This window comes from Squalius cephalus (assembly GCF_949319135.1).
Source record: "Squalius cephalus genome assembly, chromosome: 13".
In the NCBI taxonomy this organism is placed as follows: domain Eukaryota; kingdom Metazoa; phylum Chordata; class Actinopteri; order Cypriniformes; family Leuciscidae; genus Squalius; species Squalius cephalus.
The window spans coordinates 12,942,591-12,959,037 of record NC_137134.1 but is presented as its reverse complement, the minus strand read 5'-3'; the positions used below and the strand labels follow the sequence as shown (position 1 = coordinate 12,959,037).

General features: G+C 36.7%; 2 protein-coding genes across 2 annotated transcripts in view; both read left to right on the top strand.

Moving 5' to 3' along the window:
- Window positions 1–2,840, top strand: part of ncf4 (neutrophil cytosolic factor 4) — a 31,405-nt gene extending 28,565 nt beyond the window's left edge. The window contains exon 10 of the mRNA XM_079890021.1: window positions 261–2,840. Within this exon, the coding sequence (XP_079746147.1) occupies window positions 261–468 (208 nt within the window). The 3' untranslated portion in view covers window positions 469–2,840. The remainder of the gene's footprint in view (window positions 1–260) is intronic.
- Window positions 2,841–5,247: 2,407 nt separating this feature from the next.
- On the top strand, window positions 5,248–12,791 carry LOC307169584 (interleukin-3 receptor class 2 subunit beta-like; the record flags this gene model as incomplete). Its single annotated transcript, XM_079890318.1, has 13 exons — window positions 5,248–5,389; window positions 5,688–5,808; window positions 6,707–6,876; window positions 6,966–7,066; window positions 7,978–8,110; window positions 8,199–8,334; window positions 8,409–8,560; window positions 8,685–8,815; window positions 9,901–10,090; window positions 10,174–10,279; window positions 10,354–10,420; window positions 11,268–11,365; window positions 11,489–12,791. The coding sequence occupies 13 exons, from the start codon at window positions 5,248–5,250 to the stop codon at window positions 11,895–11,897; spliced, it is 1,956 nt and encodes a 651-aa protein (XP_079746444.1). The 3' UTR covers window positions 11,898–12,791.
- Window positions 12,792–16,447: the final 3,656 nt, after the last annotated feature.

Genomic DNA, 16,447 nt, shown 5'->3' with positions numbered 1-16,447 from the left:
AAACGATGTCTCGAGGCCCATTTGTTGAGCAGCGCTGGATTAATGTTTAATAATAAACCTCATTTGCATGATTGTTGAATATGCATCTGTTATTTGAATGCCGCATGCACAGTGTTAAATAATTACCATATAAGTCACATGACTGCTGATACAACAAAGAGGCCTCAGATTGCATTATTCTAATTATATTTGCCCTTGTCATGACCGCTAAACTATTGTGCAATTTGTTTTTCTCCCTTCTCTCCTGTTTTCCCCCTCAGGGACGTCTTTCATGTGGAAGATATTGCTTTGAACTACCGGGACCCCATGGGCGATCTGATACGGATATTAGACGATGAAGACGTCGCTCTCATGGTGCAAGAGAGCAAACACACAGGGTCAAAGGTCAAACGACCCGTGAATCAGTATCCGTGGGAGCTGCTGGTCACACATGCCAAAGATCTGACGGTCTACAACACAGAGTATTAAAGGGGTGGTTGATTATGATTTCACTTTTCTAACTTTAGTTAGTGTGTAATGTTGCTGTTTGAGCATAAACAACATCTGTAAAGTTACGACGCTCAAAGTTCAAAGCAAAGGGAGATATTTGCTTTTAAAGAAATTGCTTTTTAAAGGGGTCATGAACTGGATTGTTTTATTATTTTATAATGTTGCCTGGGGTGCCCTTATAATGTTAGTATGATTTTTACATCAAAAATTGTCATAATTTATAAATAAAAGCCATGTTTCCAAGCCTGATTTCAGCCTCAGATTTGAACGCTCCGTTTTAAGGGGCGTGTCTGCTATGAGACTGCAGTGCAAACGCCCACTGCTGTGATTGGCTGACATGCTTGCATATGAAATAGCAAGTATTACATGAACTCTCTCGAAAACTTTTACTACGTTTTTACTATTACAGTTATCGAGATTAACAAATCGTGAAAAGTATCGTTTAAAGCATTATATTTAAATCTATTACATCGCATGAAAGGTTGCAGCATGACGAGCACTGACTGAGCAGATGACAGACAGTCTGTTGATCGCGTGAATAAAGACACTCTCACAAATGCTTACACCAAATCACAATGCAAACACGATGTGAATACACAGTAAGAGCTTCGTTATGTAGTGTAACAGTGTCATTATTTCATCACGAGTTTGGTAAGTGTCCAGATAAGCTCGCGCTCGCTCGCGCTGTGCTGTTTGATTGACAGCTTGGGCGAATGGAAAGGGATCGTTCTTTGATCGCTTTCTGTATATAATTTAATAACAGTTTAAAAAAGATTATTTTCATAATACTACGAGAAATTATGTGAAGTTGATCGTTTAGTCACCGAAATCACTGATCGCAGATCAGGCATTAGAATACACATGGTTACTTACATGTTGCTGGCAGATCCGTGTCGGGAAATTGTGATTGACTGATTTAATAAAGTTTAACCATGCTGGAATCCGAAGGAAGCTTATGACTGTCTTCTTCCACAAACAGGCACTGCACAATATTTAGTAAACAGCATGTTTATTGCTTGGAAGTAGCTCGATCCGGTTTAGCAATCATCATGTCGTCCTATGTTATTTAGCATGTTTGGGCGAATCGGTGGGCGGGGCTAAACAGGCCGTGTTGAAGTAGGCGATGATCTTCTTTTGTGGAGGCGGTGTTTTATCCTCTTTGACGTCATAGTTCCCCACTTTGAAAAAACGAGTCGTTTGCTGAGCCTGATGTCTATAAAAGCTTTTATTGGACTAACAAGGTAGTTTTCAGTTCTGAAACTTACAGGATATTATTATAGTATGATGATCTCTTATACATGTCAAAAGCTCAAGGAAAATTTGATTTCTCAGTTCATCACCCCTTTAAGGACTGCAACAAAGGGAATACACGACATTCCTCCAGGGTTAGTGATATCACCAACCCTAGAATTTACATAAACCCCGCCCCCTGAACACGATTTATTGATTATCAAGACAGAAGTCTTCTAGAGTCTCTCCATCATTGTCTGATTCTGGTTTGAACATAAAAGGCTAAAAGTTTTTGAAATTTTCAGTGCATTTTGTGTGAGTGCAAGCTGTTGAAGCTCCGCCCCCTGTGCCGAGAGCAGCAGCTCATTTGCATTTAAAGGAACAGACACAAAACGGTGCGTTTTTGCTCACCCTCAAAAAGTGACAATTGCAACATGCTATATAAAAATATCTGTGGGGTATTTTGAGCTAAAACTTCACACACACACTCTGGGGACATCAAAGACTTATTTTACATCTTGTGAAAAGGGCATTTTACCACTCCTTTAAGACGAGCGTGCTTTTCTACCACCTCTTCCTCGCACATTCTTCATTATTTCAAGTGGTTTTCAAATTGAAAACTATTTTTTGTTTTTTAAAGGGATAGTCCACCCAAAAATGTTTATTCTAGCATTATTTACTTTATTATTTACAGTGTTAGCGTCAAATATTGTCTGCACCTGTGCTTGTTTGTCCCTGATTAGTTTACCTTCTACACCTGTGTCTAGTTAGTTTCCTCCTGTGTATTTATACTCCCTGTTCTGTTCAGTCCTTTGTCAGTTCTCGTTTGTGTTTAATGTGGTTGTGTCTTCCTGCCTGAGTTAGTTTAAATAAACACTGTTATTACCCTCATCGTCGTCTTGTGCCTTCAACGACCACCTACAGCGTTACAGTTAGGGGTAACACATTACAAAAAACAATTTATATTGGGGGGCAACATGCGGGAAAACTGCAGACTTGGCAACACGATGACGGTTAGTTGAGCTGCGCCCTCTACTGTACATGCGTGTATTGGAATTTACTTTTGCATTTGTACTTTTGGTTTTAATGGGCCTTTACATTTGTAAAAAAAATAAAAATAATTGCCAGGTGAGAAAAAGTATCGCAAAAGTAATGCAAAGCATTACTTTCCATAACAAGTAACTAACTCAAATAGTTACTTTTTTCAATATTGTATTGTCAGTATTTCCCAATACTGACCTTGAATCGCTTTTTTGAGTCAGAATCAGTTGATCCAGTTCACAAAATTGGTCTGAATGATTCATTCTTGAATCAGACTGATTCGGTTCTCAATTTACTGATTCACTGATATGATTGCAACGGTTCACGGCTCACTGGAAGGAAAGATTATTTGTGAATAAAAACTACTAAATTGGTATATGGGCCATTTTTATGGCGCATTTGTGTCTTTTTGAAGTTTAAAAGTTTCTTTTAATTGTTTTATGAAAATGCGAAACCAGCAGAAAGTGGAAAAGAGGGTGAGAAAATAGTGCCAAAATGTTCATTTCTGGGTGTCTAATTCTTTAACACAACCAGTATTTCACAGTGGAATCTAATGCTGAATATATTTTATACATTTTCAGTGCTAATAATACAGATTTTCTTCTGCATTATAAGTAGTAATGGTGGTCTGACATCTGTAGCGTTTCACTTATTTTGGTGTTTGAAGTGTTTAGCCAACTTCCTCTTTCAATTCCTTTCTTTGCAGGAAAAGTATTTTCATAAATCATGGGTGACTTGATGTGTGGCGCATCTTGACTTTAATGACATATGATGTATGCACTTCTGAATATGTACATTTTATTCATTAAAGTAAAACAGGGAATGGTGCTGATATCTCATCTCACACGTATGTATATTTACATCACACACACAAACCCACACACACTTAAAGTTACACGTGATTACTCTTTATGCTGGTCTGAGTTTGATTCATTCATGTGTAGAAGGAGCCAGATCGGACAGATATATCAGTGTGAGAAATGTTCTGAAACCAAATAAGCTGCTGTTAATCATTAGCGGTGTTTGCTAAGGCAAGCTTCACTAACACATTAGTCAGGGTTTGCGATTTCAACAAACCTCTAGCTGTAGGTATTAAACTTGACCACAAAACTGGGTAACACTTTATTTTACAGTGTCCATGTTACATGTAGTTTCTATGGTAATTAAATTATGCATAATTACATGCAACTATCCATAAACCAAACCGGAAACACTTTATTTTGCAATGTCCTTGTTACATATGTTACATGTACTTATCGTAGTAATAACAGTAAATTATGCATAATTACATGCAACTAACCCTCAACGAAACCCTAACCCTATAGTAAGTACATGTAGTTGCTTAATATTACTCCGTACTTAAATATATAATTACACTGTAACAATGACACCTTAAAATAAAGAGTAACCCAAAACTGAACAACAAAATTATGCTTCAAAATGTTTGTTTATTATTACTTTTCATCTGGTTGTAAACTAGGCCTCTAAAATCATAAAACAACAACACAAATTGAAACATATATAATATAATATATCTCTATACCTATTCTTTTTTTAATGTTATATTTAATAATATAATTAATAATTTAATAATTTGAATATTAAAATTAAGATAACAAAATATAGGAATTTAAATTAACAATAGAACATAATATATGTATATACAGTATATAAATATATAATATATTTCAATGTTTATTTATTTTTAAAAAATATACTGATTTCATGAATTTTAAAAAATAACATTATAAATAGAAATTAAGATATATTATATATTAAATTAGTGATATAATACTAATTATTTATTTAATATTTAATCATTTTCATAATTAAAACATTTAAGCTATTAAATAAATAATGTTAACATAACATACTATTAATTTAGTATAATAACTATTAAATAAGTAGAATAGAAAATAAGATCCATTATATAATTAAATTAGTAATAGAATTAATCATTTAATGATTATATTTAAAAAGGTAAGCAATTAAATGAATAATAGAATAAAGTTTCTTATTATTTTAATATTTGTATTATTTTAATAATGTTTTTAAATATAAAAATAGCATAGAACATAAAATATATTACATTTACAATATAATCTATAATGGGTTATTTATATAGATATAGATATAGATATAGATTATTGGATATAAAAGATTATAAGACTCGCATATATTTTTATGTTGTTTTCAATTTGGGGAAGAAATCATATGGCATATTGAAATCTGCAAGACAAGCAGTTTTGACACTTTTGGAAAAGTAAACACATTTGCGGTCAAGTTGGCACAGGCTGAAACAAGTTCACAACACTCGAGGATGTCGGCGTGACCAGCGGAGCCTGGAGTTGAACACCGCAGTGAAGATCTGCACTGATTCCCGAGACAGCCGTTTGATGGTGAGCTCCACTCTTTCTTCTGCTGTCCATTCACAGAGGATTCAGACTCATCTTTCATCATTTCCTCTCAATGTTTTTCCTGTTTGTTATGGAACATCAAACATTTCCTCCTCACCTGCAGTTGTACAACCAGTTTTCCATGAGTCCAGACGTCTCTTTCTTCTTGACTCTGACTGCACTGTGGACACCAGCCCTCACAGGATGTCCTCAGCATGGCACATTTGCTCCAGGTGAGAGATGTTTTACTGTAACGTGCATGTGTTTAAATGTGAGTTCACCCCGTGTCGTAATTACCGTGATTACGAGATTTCAACTTGTAAAAAGCGTTCATGTCCTCATAGACCTCGTAATTACTGGGAATTTTCTGAGAGCTCCTACTTGTACCTTGTGACTGCTGCAGATTGATTTTGGTGTTGATCGTGTTGCAATAGAAAGGCATAACAGCTCTGAGTAGAACATCATGTGTTGTCATCTCAAAATGACGGCAATTACGACATTTTCAGCTTTTTCTATGTCTTCTATTCCCAGAATCCTCTGCTCTGGAGTCTTTGGTGTGCCGTAATGACTACCGCACCCATATCCACTGCAGCTGGAGGCACGATCCTCAAATCCCACTGTCTCTGATCCACATGGACCCGGATGACCACCGGTGAGACCCAAACACACTGTATGAGACAGTGATATTATAGCAGTAATAGTCAGTCAAGTCACCTTTATTTATATAGCGCTTTTTACAATACAGATTGTTTCAAAGCAGCTTCACAGTGATAACATGAAAATAATACAACAAAGTTTGTTTCTGTCCTAAATATTCTTTAGTTCATTTATCTATTCTATTTTAATAGTAAAATAATAATAATTTGGTTGTAGTAGAGTAATAATAGTAAAACTATATGAATTCAGTAGTAGCAAAATATAATAGTAATTATTAGTAATAGTAATATTCAGTAGTATTAGTGTAGGGATAATAGTGAATCAGTCATAATTCAGTAGTAGTATACACTAAAATGTTAGTAATTCTATCAGAAAAAAAATCATTTAAAATGGTTAAATAATCTACATTATACAGTATGTGGTAAAGAAAAAAAAGGTAATGCATGTTATTTTACTGTAATTTCAAAAAAACTTAGTGTTCAGAATTGTATATGGTTTTACGTTATATTCATATTTTTAGATTTTTCATTTATATTCACTGAGGCAGTGGATAAACTTTTACAGTAAGTTTACAGTAAATTATTGTAATTTTATTTATATTTACTTACTTTTCTAAGTAAAAAGTATGAGTCAGCTTACAATTTATGAGGAAAGAGGCATTCCCAGAATGCTTTTCCACTTTTTACAGTAAAGTAAAAAAAAAAAAAAAAATTTAAAAAAATATTACCGTGTTTTTACTTGCTGTTATGATTTAGGCCCAAGTTTGTGATTAAACATGTGCTGGATTTTCTAACTGAGTAAAAATGAATGCATGACATGTACAATAAATACACTAAACACACAAGTTATAACTGAAATATACCGTATGATTGCTTATTTTTGCTTTATTCCAGAGTATCTCCCTGTGTTCAGACTCCTAAGCCTTCCCAGAATCCTACTGGGCAGGAGAGAGTTTGTTGTCGGTATAACACATCTCTGTTTGCCATCGGCTTCGATGACGTGTTCTTCTTCCACACGCCGCACTCTTCCGGCATTTCCAAAACCTTCAGACTCACAACATTCGGTACAATTAGTCCAGTAAACGTAAACCATAGACATTCTTGAGCACTGGCTATTTGTCTCAAGCTATGTCTACTATTAACTTCCCTATAGAAGATGCGGATCCAGACTGGAATTTTGACCAGATAGATGACACCCCCCCTCCCTCACGTCTGACCTCTGACCCCTTCAGACTGCATGAACAAGAACGCTCAGTGAGTGTCAAAATGACCACGCTTTCAGTTAGAAGTCACTCATGATTTTATTTTTCCAAAAAGACCAACCCTGTTCTTACGGGAAAACTTAACTATTTTACGAGGTGGCAATTTCGTATGATGTGGGGATAGTACGAAAACATATATTTTTTTAGAAAAAGTAAACATGAACACTGTAAAAAATATATGATCAATAAGTTATGACAACATGTGTTTTTGCTTTGTTTTAACTCATCAAAATAAGTTAAGCTATTTTAACTATTTGCGCGATTAATCGCATCCAAAATAAAAGTTTGTTTACATAGTATTTATTTATTTATTTATTTAAAGTATTTATTTAAGAAATATTTGCATGTATATACTTTATATATATATATATATATATATATATATATATATATATATATATATACATAATTTATATTATATAAAATCTAAATATTTTATATATTAATAACACATTTTTCTTAAATATATACATGCATGTGTGTATTTATATGTACAAAATAATTATACACAGTACACACACATATATTATGTAAACACAAACTTTTATTTTGGATGTGATTAATCGTTGCCCAGCACAAGATTCACCTAATTTTTTTAAGTCAGTTTAATGTAATTTACGTTGAAATTACTTAAACATCCAAGTTGATTGTACTTAAAAATTTAGGGCAGCAACTTTTTTTTTTTTTTTTACCATGAAGACACACGTAAACAGATGTATGAAAACATACAAATGATATTGTACAAATTAGCCACCAATTCTGAAAAACGTAAACTAGTTACGATTTGCCATGAGCGTGTTGAAAATACCTCTTTTTGTTTTAATTCTTTGTGATTTAATCTCAACAAAAAGTGCTTTTGTTGTTTGTCTAAAGCTAACCGACTTATATGTTGCACTTTTGGAGGTGGAGATTAATCATGAAATAGTCAAGGATCAAAAAGGCGGGAAAATTCATACCAAGTCAACACAGAACGACATGTTAGGCAGCGAGAATAAAGCCGAGGTGTTGTTTGAAGGGCCAGAACTGATATCTGAGTGTGAGTATAAAGAGAAACCCAGTCAAAGTCTGTGATCAAGTGGAGCCCCCTGGTGTCCTGGAGTACTATAGACCCTTATTTATTTCAGACGCTCTCCCTGGTCCATCTAACCTACACTGTGTGCTCAATGGCGGGAAGAATTTGAGCTGTAGCTGGGATCTCAAGACAGATCTGACCCGGTACATCATCTACACGCTGTCCTACCGGACACACTCCACTGCGCTGTGAGTGTTTGAGAGCATTATCGATGGTGTGAAAGATGTCTTTAACTCTGACAGGTGTAATCTCTCTCTTTCAGGGCTGAGTGGTACTGCGTTGAGAAGGTGCAGGTCACAAATAAAGGAGGCTTTTTGAGGATGGTAGGTGTTTTCAGCATCTTTGAGCCTGGAGTGCTGCAGGTGCGACTCACGCCAACGCCGGTGACCAAAGTGATCCGCGCTTACCAACACAGTTAGTACAGATAACCCCTCCTCTTGAGAAACACTTGCATGCTGAATGCTGCAATTGACCTATCACAGTCAAGTATTCCAGAAAGCTTTATTGTTATTGATCCGGGTCTGTGTCTGTGGTCTAGTCCAGCCCGCATGTCCCACGGGTCTGAGCGTTGAACTGAGAGGAGAAGACTGGATCCTGAACTGGACTCTGACAAAGTACCGTACTGTACCTCTCACTACTGAACTCAAGTACTGGAGCATACTAACTCCTGTGAGTATTTGACTGCTTTTCCAGGCAATATTTATTAATTATTATTATTTTTTAATTGTTTCTTAAACTTTTAAACTGGCAATTTTATGTCCTAGGAGTTGAATTTTAATTTATGATTAAAATGTAAGTTTTCTTTTGATGGTCATATTCTTTCATATACACATAATATCATGCCTTAATATGTTTTATTTTATTTGCTAATTTTATTTACTGTTAACATAAATATAACAAAAAGGTTTACAGTGTTTTTACATACTATATATATATATATATATACGATAAAATACAAGCTATAACACAATACTATTTGTCTGTGCAATATTTATTAATTTTTAATTACTAATTTTGCTGTGTAAAAATTATTCACAAAATTTAAATCAAATTTGCCATTTCCACAACAACTTAAAAAAAATTTGGCAATGAATTAAAAAAAAGTATTTTTTTTCTGTACTGTTAACATAAATATAACAAAAAGGTTTACAGTTTACAGATTTAGGCATATATATATATATATATATATATATATATATATATATATATATATATATATATATATATATGATAAAATACAAGCTATAACACAACATACTCTTTGTCTATGCAATATTTATTAATTGCTTAATTGTTTTTAAGTTGCTGTGGAAATGTGGAATGTGATTTAAAAATGTTATGTGAATATTTTTTACACAGTAAAAGTAGTAATTAATAATTAATAAAGTTTTTTCAAATGTCAGTTTACTTGTTTACCTAAGAGACAACATATGAGACTTGTGATATGTGAAGAGAACAACTTAAAATCAAGGAAAATTCCGTCAATGGCGGGGAAAGAGTTAAACAATACATCATTTGAGATATCTGAAAATGACACTGTGGTAGAAATGTTTGCAACTTTGCCAAAAAATTGGGGAAAAAGACAGAATTATGTGTATATGTATATATACACTTTTGGACATTATTAGCAGAAGTGTGTAAAAAGTGTTTTTAAAAGAGAGTCTATCTGTCTAAAAGGTCAAAAGTGCTGTAGCTGAATAAACACCCACTTTCATTCTCTAGTGCATGTATGTTAACTTCCTCTTTGTCTGTAGGAGGATGTGAAGAGCATCTTTCTCTCTGATGGAGAGATGGTGTTTGCTATATCAGAGCGTTCTCTCAAGGGTTCCTCAGAGTACCAGGCTCAGGTTCGCTGTAATGTGAGCTCAACCAGACGTTCAGGATGGCGTTACACTGGATATCCCTCAGAGTGGACCGACCCCGTCTACTGGACCACACAGCCTGGTCTCTACATATCTACAGTGTTTTACAGTACAAGATACCATGATACATTATACAAACCTTATCAATGAATGTTTTTGCTTCAGAGCCTCTTGCGCCCAATCTAGTTGCATTGCTCCTGTATTTCCTCATCGCGACCCTCGCGTCAGCCGTCTCCATCGTAGTTTTCATCGTTCTGGTTGTTCTTCAGAGGTAAATAAAATTTGATTCCTTTTTAATTTATGAATTGCAAAGACAGAGAGTGGAAGTCTTTCTTCTCTCTTCAGAAGACTGAGAGAATGGGACGTGTCTCTCCCCTCTCCTGTCCACAGCAAAGTCTCGGAGGTGTCACAGGTAGGTTGACCTGGTAACTTAGACCACATCACTATGGCCATTCCTGGCATCAAATTCGTGATGTTTTTTATCCGAGTTTTCATCCGGTGGAAACCATTGGTTGTTGATTGGTTGCAAAAGATGATTGACAGTCAAGTGGGAGGCCTTTCGACTTGTCGCATTAGAATTTACGCTAAAAATGCAATGGGCCCTATCATACACTCGGCGCAATGCAGCGCCAGGTGCGACGCAAGTGTTTTTTGCTAGTTTCAGCCCAACGAAGTTATCATTTTCACATCCTGCGCCATGTTGTTTAAATAGCAAATGCATTTGCGCCCATTTGTGCACCCATGGGCGTGCTGGTCTGAAAACGAGGTGTGTTAAGGCGCATTGTTGACGTGTTGTGATTTTGAGGCAACTGAACCTGGTCTAAGTCAGTGACACAGAATTTGTTATTTAATTTGTTATTTAAAGAGCACGTTAGTAATATGCCCCTATAGACGGGTGCACAATGCTCATACACTCTGCTAATTACACACACAGGGCAACAGCACACAAACATGCGCAACTGGCTTTTAAAGGGAATGGGAGATGAGACTCTGATCTGAAAATGGCCGACCATTTTTCCTGTTGTTAAAATAGCAAAAGTGCACTTGCGTCGTGAGCTTTAGACCATGCACTGTCTTAGATCGTTAAAATAGGGCCCAATGTCTGACTACCTCCGAATGCAATTTTTTTTGGGACTCTTGAATTTGTTGATTTCCAATTCTTGTCAAATCAATAATACCAGGTGTAAACAATGCCTATTATCTTTTAAACCCAGGACTCAATCATAAGCTAACTGAGCGAATATCCTGTTTTCTGCTAGCATCCTCAGATGGACCACTTACCCTGCTGTACCGAACTGAAGGATCCAGAAATCAGCAACGCTCAGATTGTAGATGTCCGTCCGCAGTTTTCCTCATTGTAAGTTAACTATAGGCTTAATTCCTGGAATGCTCTGTAATTTTGGGAATGGTAAGTCCTAAAATTCTTAAGTAACAGATAAAAAGGGAAGTTCAGAACATGTATATGACTTCTTCCATGCAGCGACTCAGAAAATACCTTGACCACCGATGGAAACAACCGCTGCCGTGAAATCGAGGGTGATCGAGTGGTTTTGCGTGTTGATGATCCATGCCTTCAGTCCTCTGGGAATGTGATGGGAATAGATGGTACATTCCAGCCCAACTTTCATGACCCAGTCCTCCCATGTTCAGAGGGATACTTGCAAAATCCTGCAACTTCTGTCAGCACTACCCAGAAAGCTTGGCAAGAAGATTGCTCTCTGAATGTAGAAATGGATGACGGGTACATGAATTGCCCTGAGCCTGAATTGAACAGAAGCACAAGTCCCCATTTGCTCCATACACAAGATTTAAACACAAATGTTTTCCATCCACCCTCTCCAGGAAGAATATTAGTGTTGTATTACTCTGCAAACATAGAAGGACACTGAAAAACAAAAGGGAACTCTGGGCTGCTGTTTCCACAGTGACCACCAGAGGGTGGTGTAGTACTACATTATCTACTGTATTTTGAGACCTTGGATGACGCCAGGGCTGTCCAATCCTGCTCATGGAAGGCCACTGTTCTGCAGAGTAAACACACTGGAACCAGCTAGTCAAGATCTTCAGGATTACAAGGAAACTCCAGGCAAGTGTGTAAGTGCACGCTTGAGCTAAAGACATTGGCCCTCGAGGAGCAGGATTGGACACCCCATGAGCCTTGGTGCGCATTACTGTTTTACTCAATGAAAAGTCTTTTTAATCTTTGATATGGTGTCTTATATAACTACTAAATATTTACCTTAGTACCTGTATGACTGGAAAAGTATTCATGATTACTCATAGACAGCAATGATAGTAAATAAAGAGCTCATGACATCTCCTGTTTCTTAGATTTTTTTTTCCCTGAGCAATATACTTTGCTTATTCTTAATTGAGTCTCCCCCAAAGCAGCAGTTCTCAACCTTTATGAATCCCCCCATTGTCCACAACAAAATTCGTCTACTCAACTTTTGACACTTGTTTAAATCCGTAATCCATTAGGTAGTTTATTTACAGGATAGCCTAAATATTAAGGAAAAGGATTTTTAAAATAAATTTTTACTCACAATTTCTAGCTTGGTATATTTCATTTTGCATTACTTTTCCGGTACTAGAATTCAAACTAAAATTAAGCTGCCTCAAAGCAGACTGTGGGAAACAGGTTCTTCAAAGGAGAAAAAGTTGTTGAGGGGTGAATTCAAATAAGAAATATCATGATGTTCAGTTGTTTTAGTTTTTTAATGCTGGTTTTATCTTACTTTTAAAAAAATAAATAAAGTGGACCTATTAGGCCCAGTTTCAAAGTCTTGATTTTGTTTTTGGGTTTGCATGCTTGAATGTTCAAAAAACACATTATTTTCCCCATATTTGACATTGTTGCAGCACCTCTCTTCCCAGTCTGTCAGTAACGCTCTGTTTAGTTCCTGTCTCTATGAAGCCCCTCCTTCAGAAAGTGCAGTGCTCTGATTGGACAGCTGGATCAGTGTGCTGTGATTGGTCAAGTGCTTCAAGCGTGTTTGGGAAATGCCACACCCCTTACCATAACCACGAGTTTAAACACACTATTAACGCAACTCAACCTCTTACATTTATTTTGCGTATGACTTGGGCAGGAATTATTTAAATGAGGAATATTGTGACGTGTTCGTTCCCTGAAGAAAACTCAAGACTACAATGGAGGCGTTTCATGGAGTTCAGAAACAGTGCGCACTGATATAGAGAATAACTCCCGCTGGAGGGACTTTGTGCTTTTGTAACTTTGCAGACCGTTTTCATGCTCAAACCACAACATTACACACTAAAGAAAGCTGAACATATAAAAAAAGCATCATAGCTCCTCTTTGCATCTTGCAAGATGCATCTTGAGTTTCAGAAGAGATCAACATTGTCTCAAATTGTGGTTATTTTTATTTTATTTTTTATAAAATGTCAATGATTTCAATATGAACTCAAAAATGTCTCAATGGAAATGTTGGTGTAGCTGTTTTTGTGTCTTTAGCTTGACTGATAGAGCGTTGTTGCCAGCTAGTTTGATTCTAGGATAAAATTTGATGTGTTTGTATTTTCTTAACTCGTTTGATTTCTAAACATCTCACTCTGCCACTGTAAAGAGCACGCTTTGTGTTGTCGCCCTCGCGGCTGTTTTCATTGTGTGTTTTCTGAATGACTCTAGACGCGTGCAGCAAACAGCTGTTTGACTCTTAAGAATGAGTAATTACCATTCACACACTTATTTCAAGATGTTATGTGCGAGCGTATGTGTTTCTCCAGGCAGTGAAGGTCTGCTTGTCAAAGGAAACAGCTGTCATTTGAACAACGAGGCGACTGAAAATAAAGAGGTAGAGATGAAATGAGAAATGCGCCGTCACGCTCCTTAAAAATGAACGACAGAACAGAGATTCACTTTCAAAACTAAGGTCAGTCAAAATAATTTTAAATGTGTTTGTGAGTCACCTAATCTGATGGATGGATATCTCACCTGTATCTTCCACACCTGGCTGTGGGCTGAAGGCCAAAACACACAAATACACACTTTTTTTTTTACTAGTTGCACGTTAGTTTTTCTCATGATTTGTGGTCAAATTGATGTCTGTAAATGGCAGGTTAAGTTACTTGCCGAAGTTCAAATCCCTCTTGTACTTCTTTCACATCTGGCTCGCTCAGAAACAGCTGTGTCTGCCACGGCCTCCTCAGGATTTATGGCCCACCTCTCTACACCTTCACTCATCCCTCGTTCCTCTCCATCAGGTGCATCCTCTTCCCAGCTATTTTGCTTCCTACACTTACACTTTCACCTTTTCATGCACCTCTTCGTCTTTAATCTATGTCTCTTGATCTCCCGAAGTCTCGACCCTCATCGTACCTTCCTTTAATTTCCACCTGTCCCCCTATATGCCTCTCACGACCTGTTTCAGATCTGTCACTCACAACTGCCTCTTGAACTCTACTACCACCATCATCCCATCTGTTTTGCCCTCTCCCGTCTTTCCTTTCGCTGTTTCACACCCTGTTTTCATCAACCACTATCCATTTAGCCTTTTTTCCATATCTGTCTTCTGTCAAAAAACAGGATTTCCACAATGTAAAGATCTCACCAGTTTACCATTTAACCAGTTTACCATAAACGCTGCAGAAATGGACCAATTAGAAATGGCTGTGGTTATGAGGTCACAACCATGAGGATATTAGACCCCCTTTATGATTGACTCGATTAGAGGCACTATTTGATTTGAAATCTTAAAAAGGCCGCTACCTTAAAGGTGCAGTGTGTAATTTTTAGCGGCATCTAGTGGTGAGGTTACGAATTGCAACGAACAGAAGTTACGGTGGCCGACAGGAAAAGATGTCGTCGTCTGAGACAGCAGAGAGTAGCCAGTTAAACAATGAGGTTTCTTTACAAAGACAAAATTGAGAAATTGTGTTTACCTAATTGTTCTGTAAAACGATATGTTATTGCGAATATTATTATGACTTGTTCATCATTGTTCTTTGCACGAAGAACAACATAGTGACGAAACACGTTTGTCCATTTAGGGTCCATTTAGAAACATGGCTTTGCAAAATGGCTATTTTCAATGTAAGGGGACCCGCGGTGTATGTAGATAGAAATGGCTCATTCTAAGAGGTAATAAAAACATAACGGTTCATTATGTAAGGTCTTTATACACCACTCAAAACGTAGTTATGTATATGATATTGCATTTCTGTCAACATATCCTCCTAAATATTACACAATGCACCTTTAAGCCCAAAGTATACTTCGGCCGACCACGTTTTGCTGCAGTTCGCGCGACGTAATATTCGCCATCAGGAAGGTCCATGGAAATGGTGCAAGAAACCTTGTCTAACATTATAAATGAACCTCACTGGGGAAAATGCTACAAAAGTCTAGCACATGGCCTTATAAACTAAATGAGTTTTTCTCCACTCTCGCCCTCCATCCCTGGCTTGAGCTGGCCATCAGAAGAAAGAAAAGATTAGTGTAAGTTCCCCTTCAGCAATACATTCCTCCATGCTCTATCTTTTTAAGTTTGGCTAACCTCCAAACTCAAGCAAGTAGTGACAGTCAGAAAATCTTCTGATGTACCTTTACGGGCCTCCGTTCAACTCACTTTGCATTCCTTTCGCTGTTTTCTGAGAGCCTGCTTTTGTTTTAGTGATTTCTGGTTGACATCAGGGTGGGAGTTTAACAACCGTCACCGTAACGCCTAGGTTGTTGCCAAGGTGTCATGCTGTTGCTAACATGTCCTAAGTGTTTTTAGCACATTGCACTGTGGTTGCTAGAGTATTCGCTGGTTGCCATGGTGTTGTTATTTATAAGGTATTCTAAGTAGTTTAGATATATATTGATTGAAGGCATGTAAATTATAAAATGTATGCAATGTAATAAAGTGTTCTGGTTAGTTTCCAGGGTGTTGCTAAGTTTTTTTTTATCATGTTGCTATGCAGTGTCTAGGGGTTTTTAGGTGGTTGCCATGGTGTTATGTGGTTACAAAAGTGTTCTAAGTGTTTTTCACCATTGTTATACAGATGCCAGAATGTTCCAGTTGGTTGTCAGGGTGTTGCTAAGTTGTTCTGAGTCTTTTTTGTCGTGGTGTTATGTAGTTGCAACAGGGTTTTGGATGGTTGCCAAGGTGTTATGTGGTTGCAAAGGTGGTCTAAAGGCCCGTTCACACCAAGGATGATAACTATAAAGATAACGATAAAGATATAATTCTAAAAATCGTTCTCCATATTAAAGAATAACAGAGTTCACACCACAACTATAATAAAGATATGAGGAATGATATCGTTGGGATCACTTTCAGAACTATTTTTTTCCAGCTGTCGAATGATAAAACACTGACAGCCAATCAGAATCCACTCTAATTTAAAGGTCTCGCGCATTTAAAATGGACCTGGATCATCCGGGCGCGCGCGTGCTTAGAATAAAAAGACCGTTATCGGTCGTTGGTGTGGA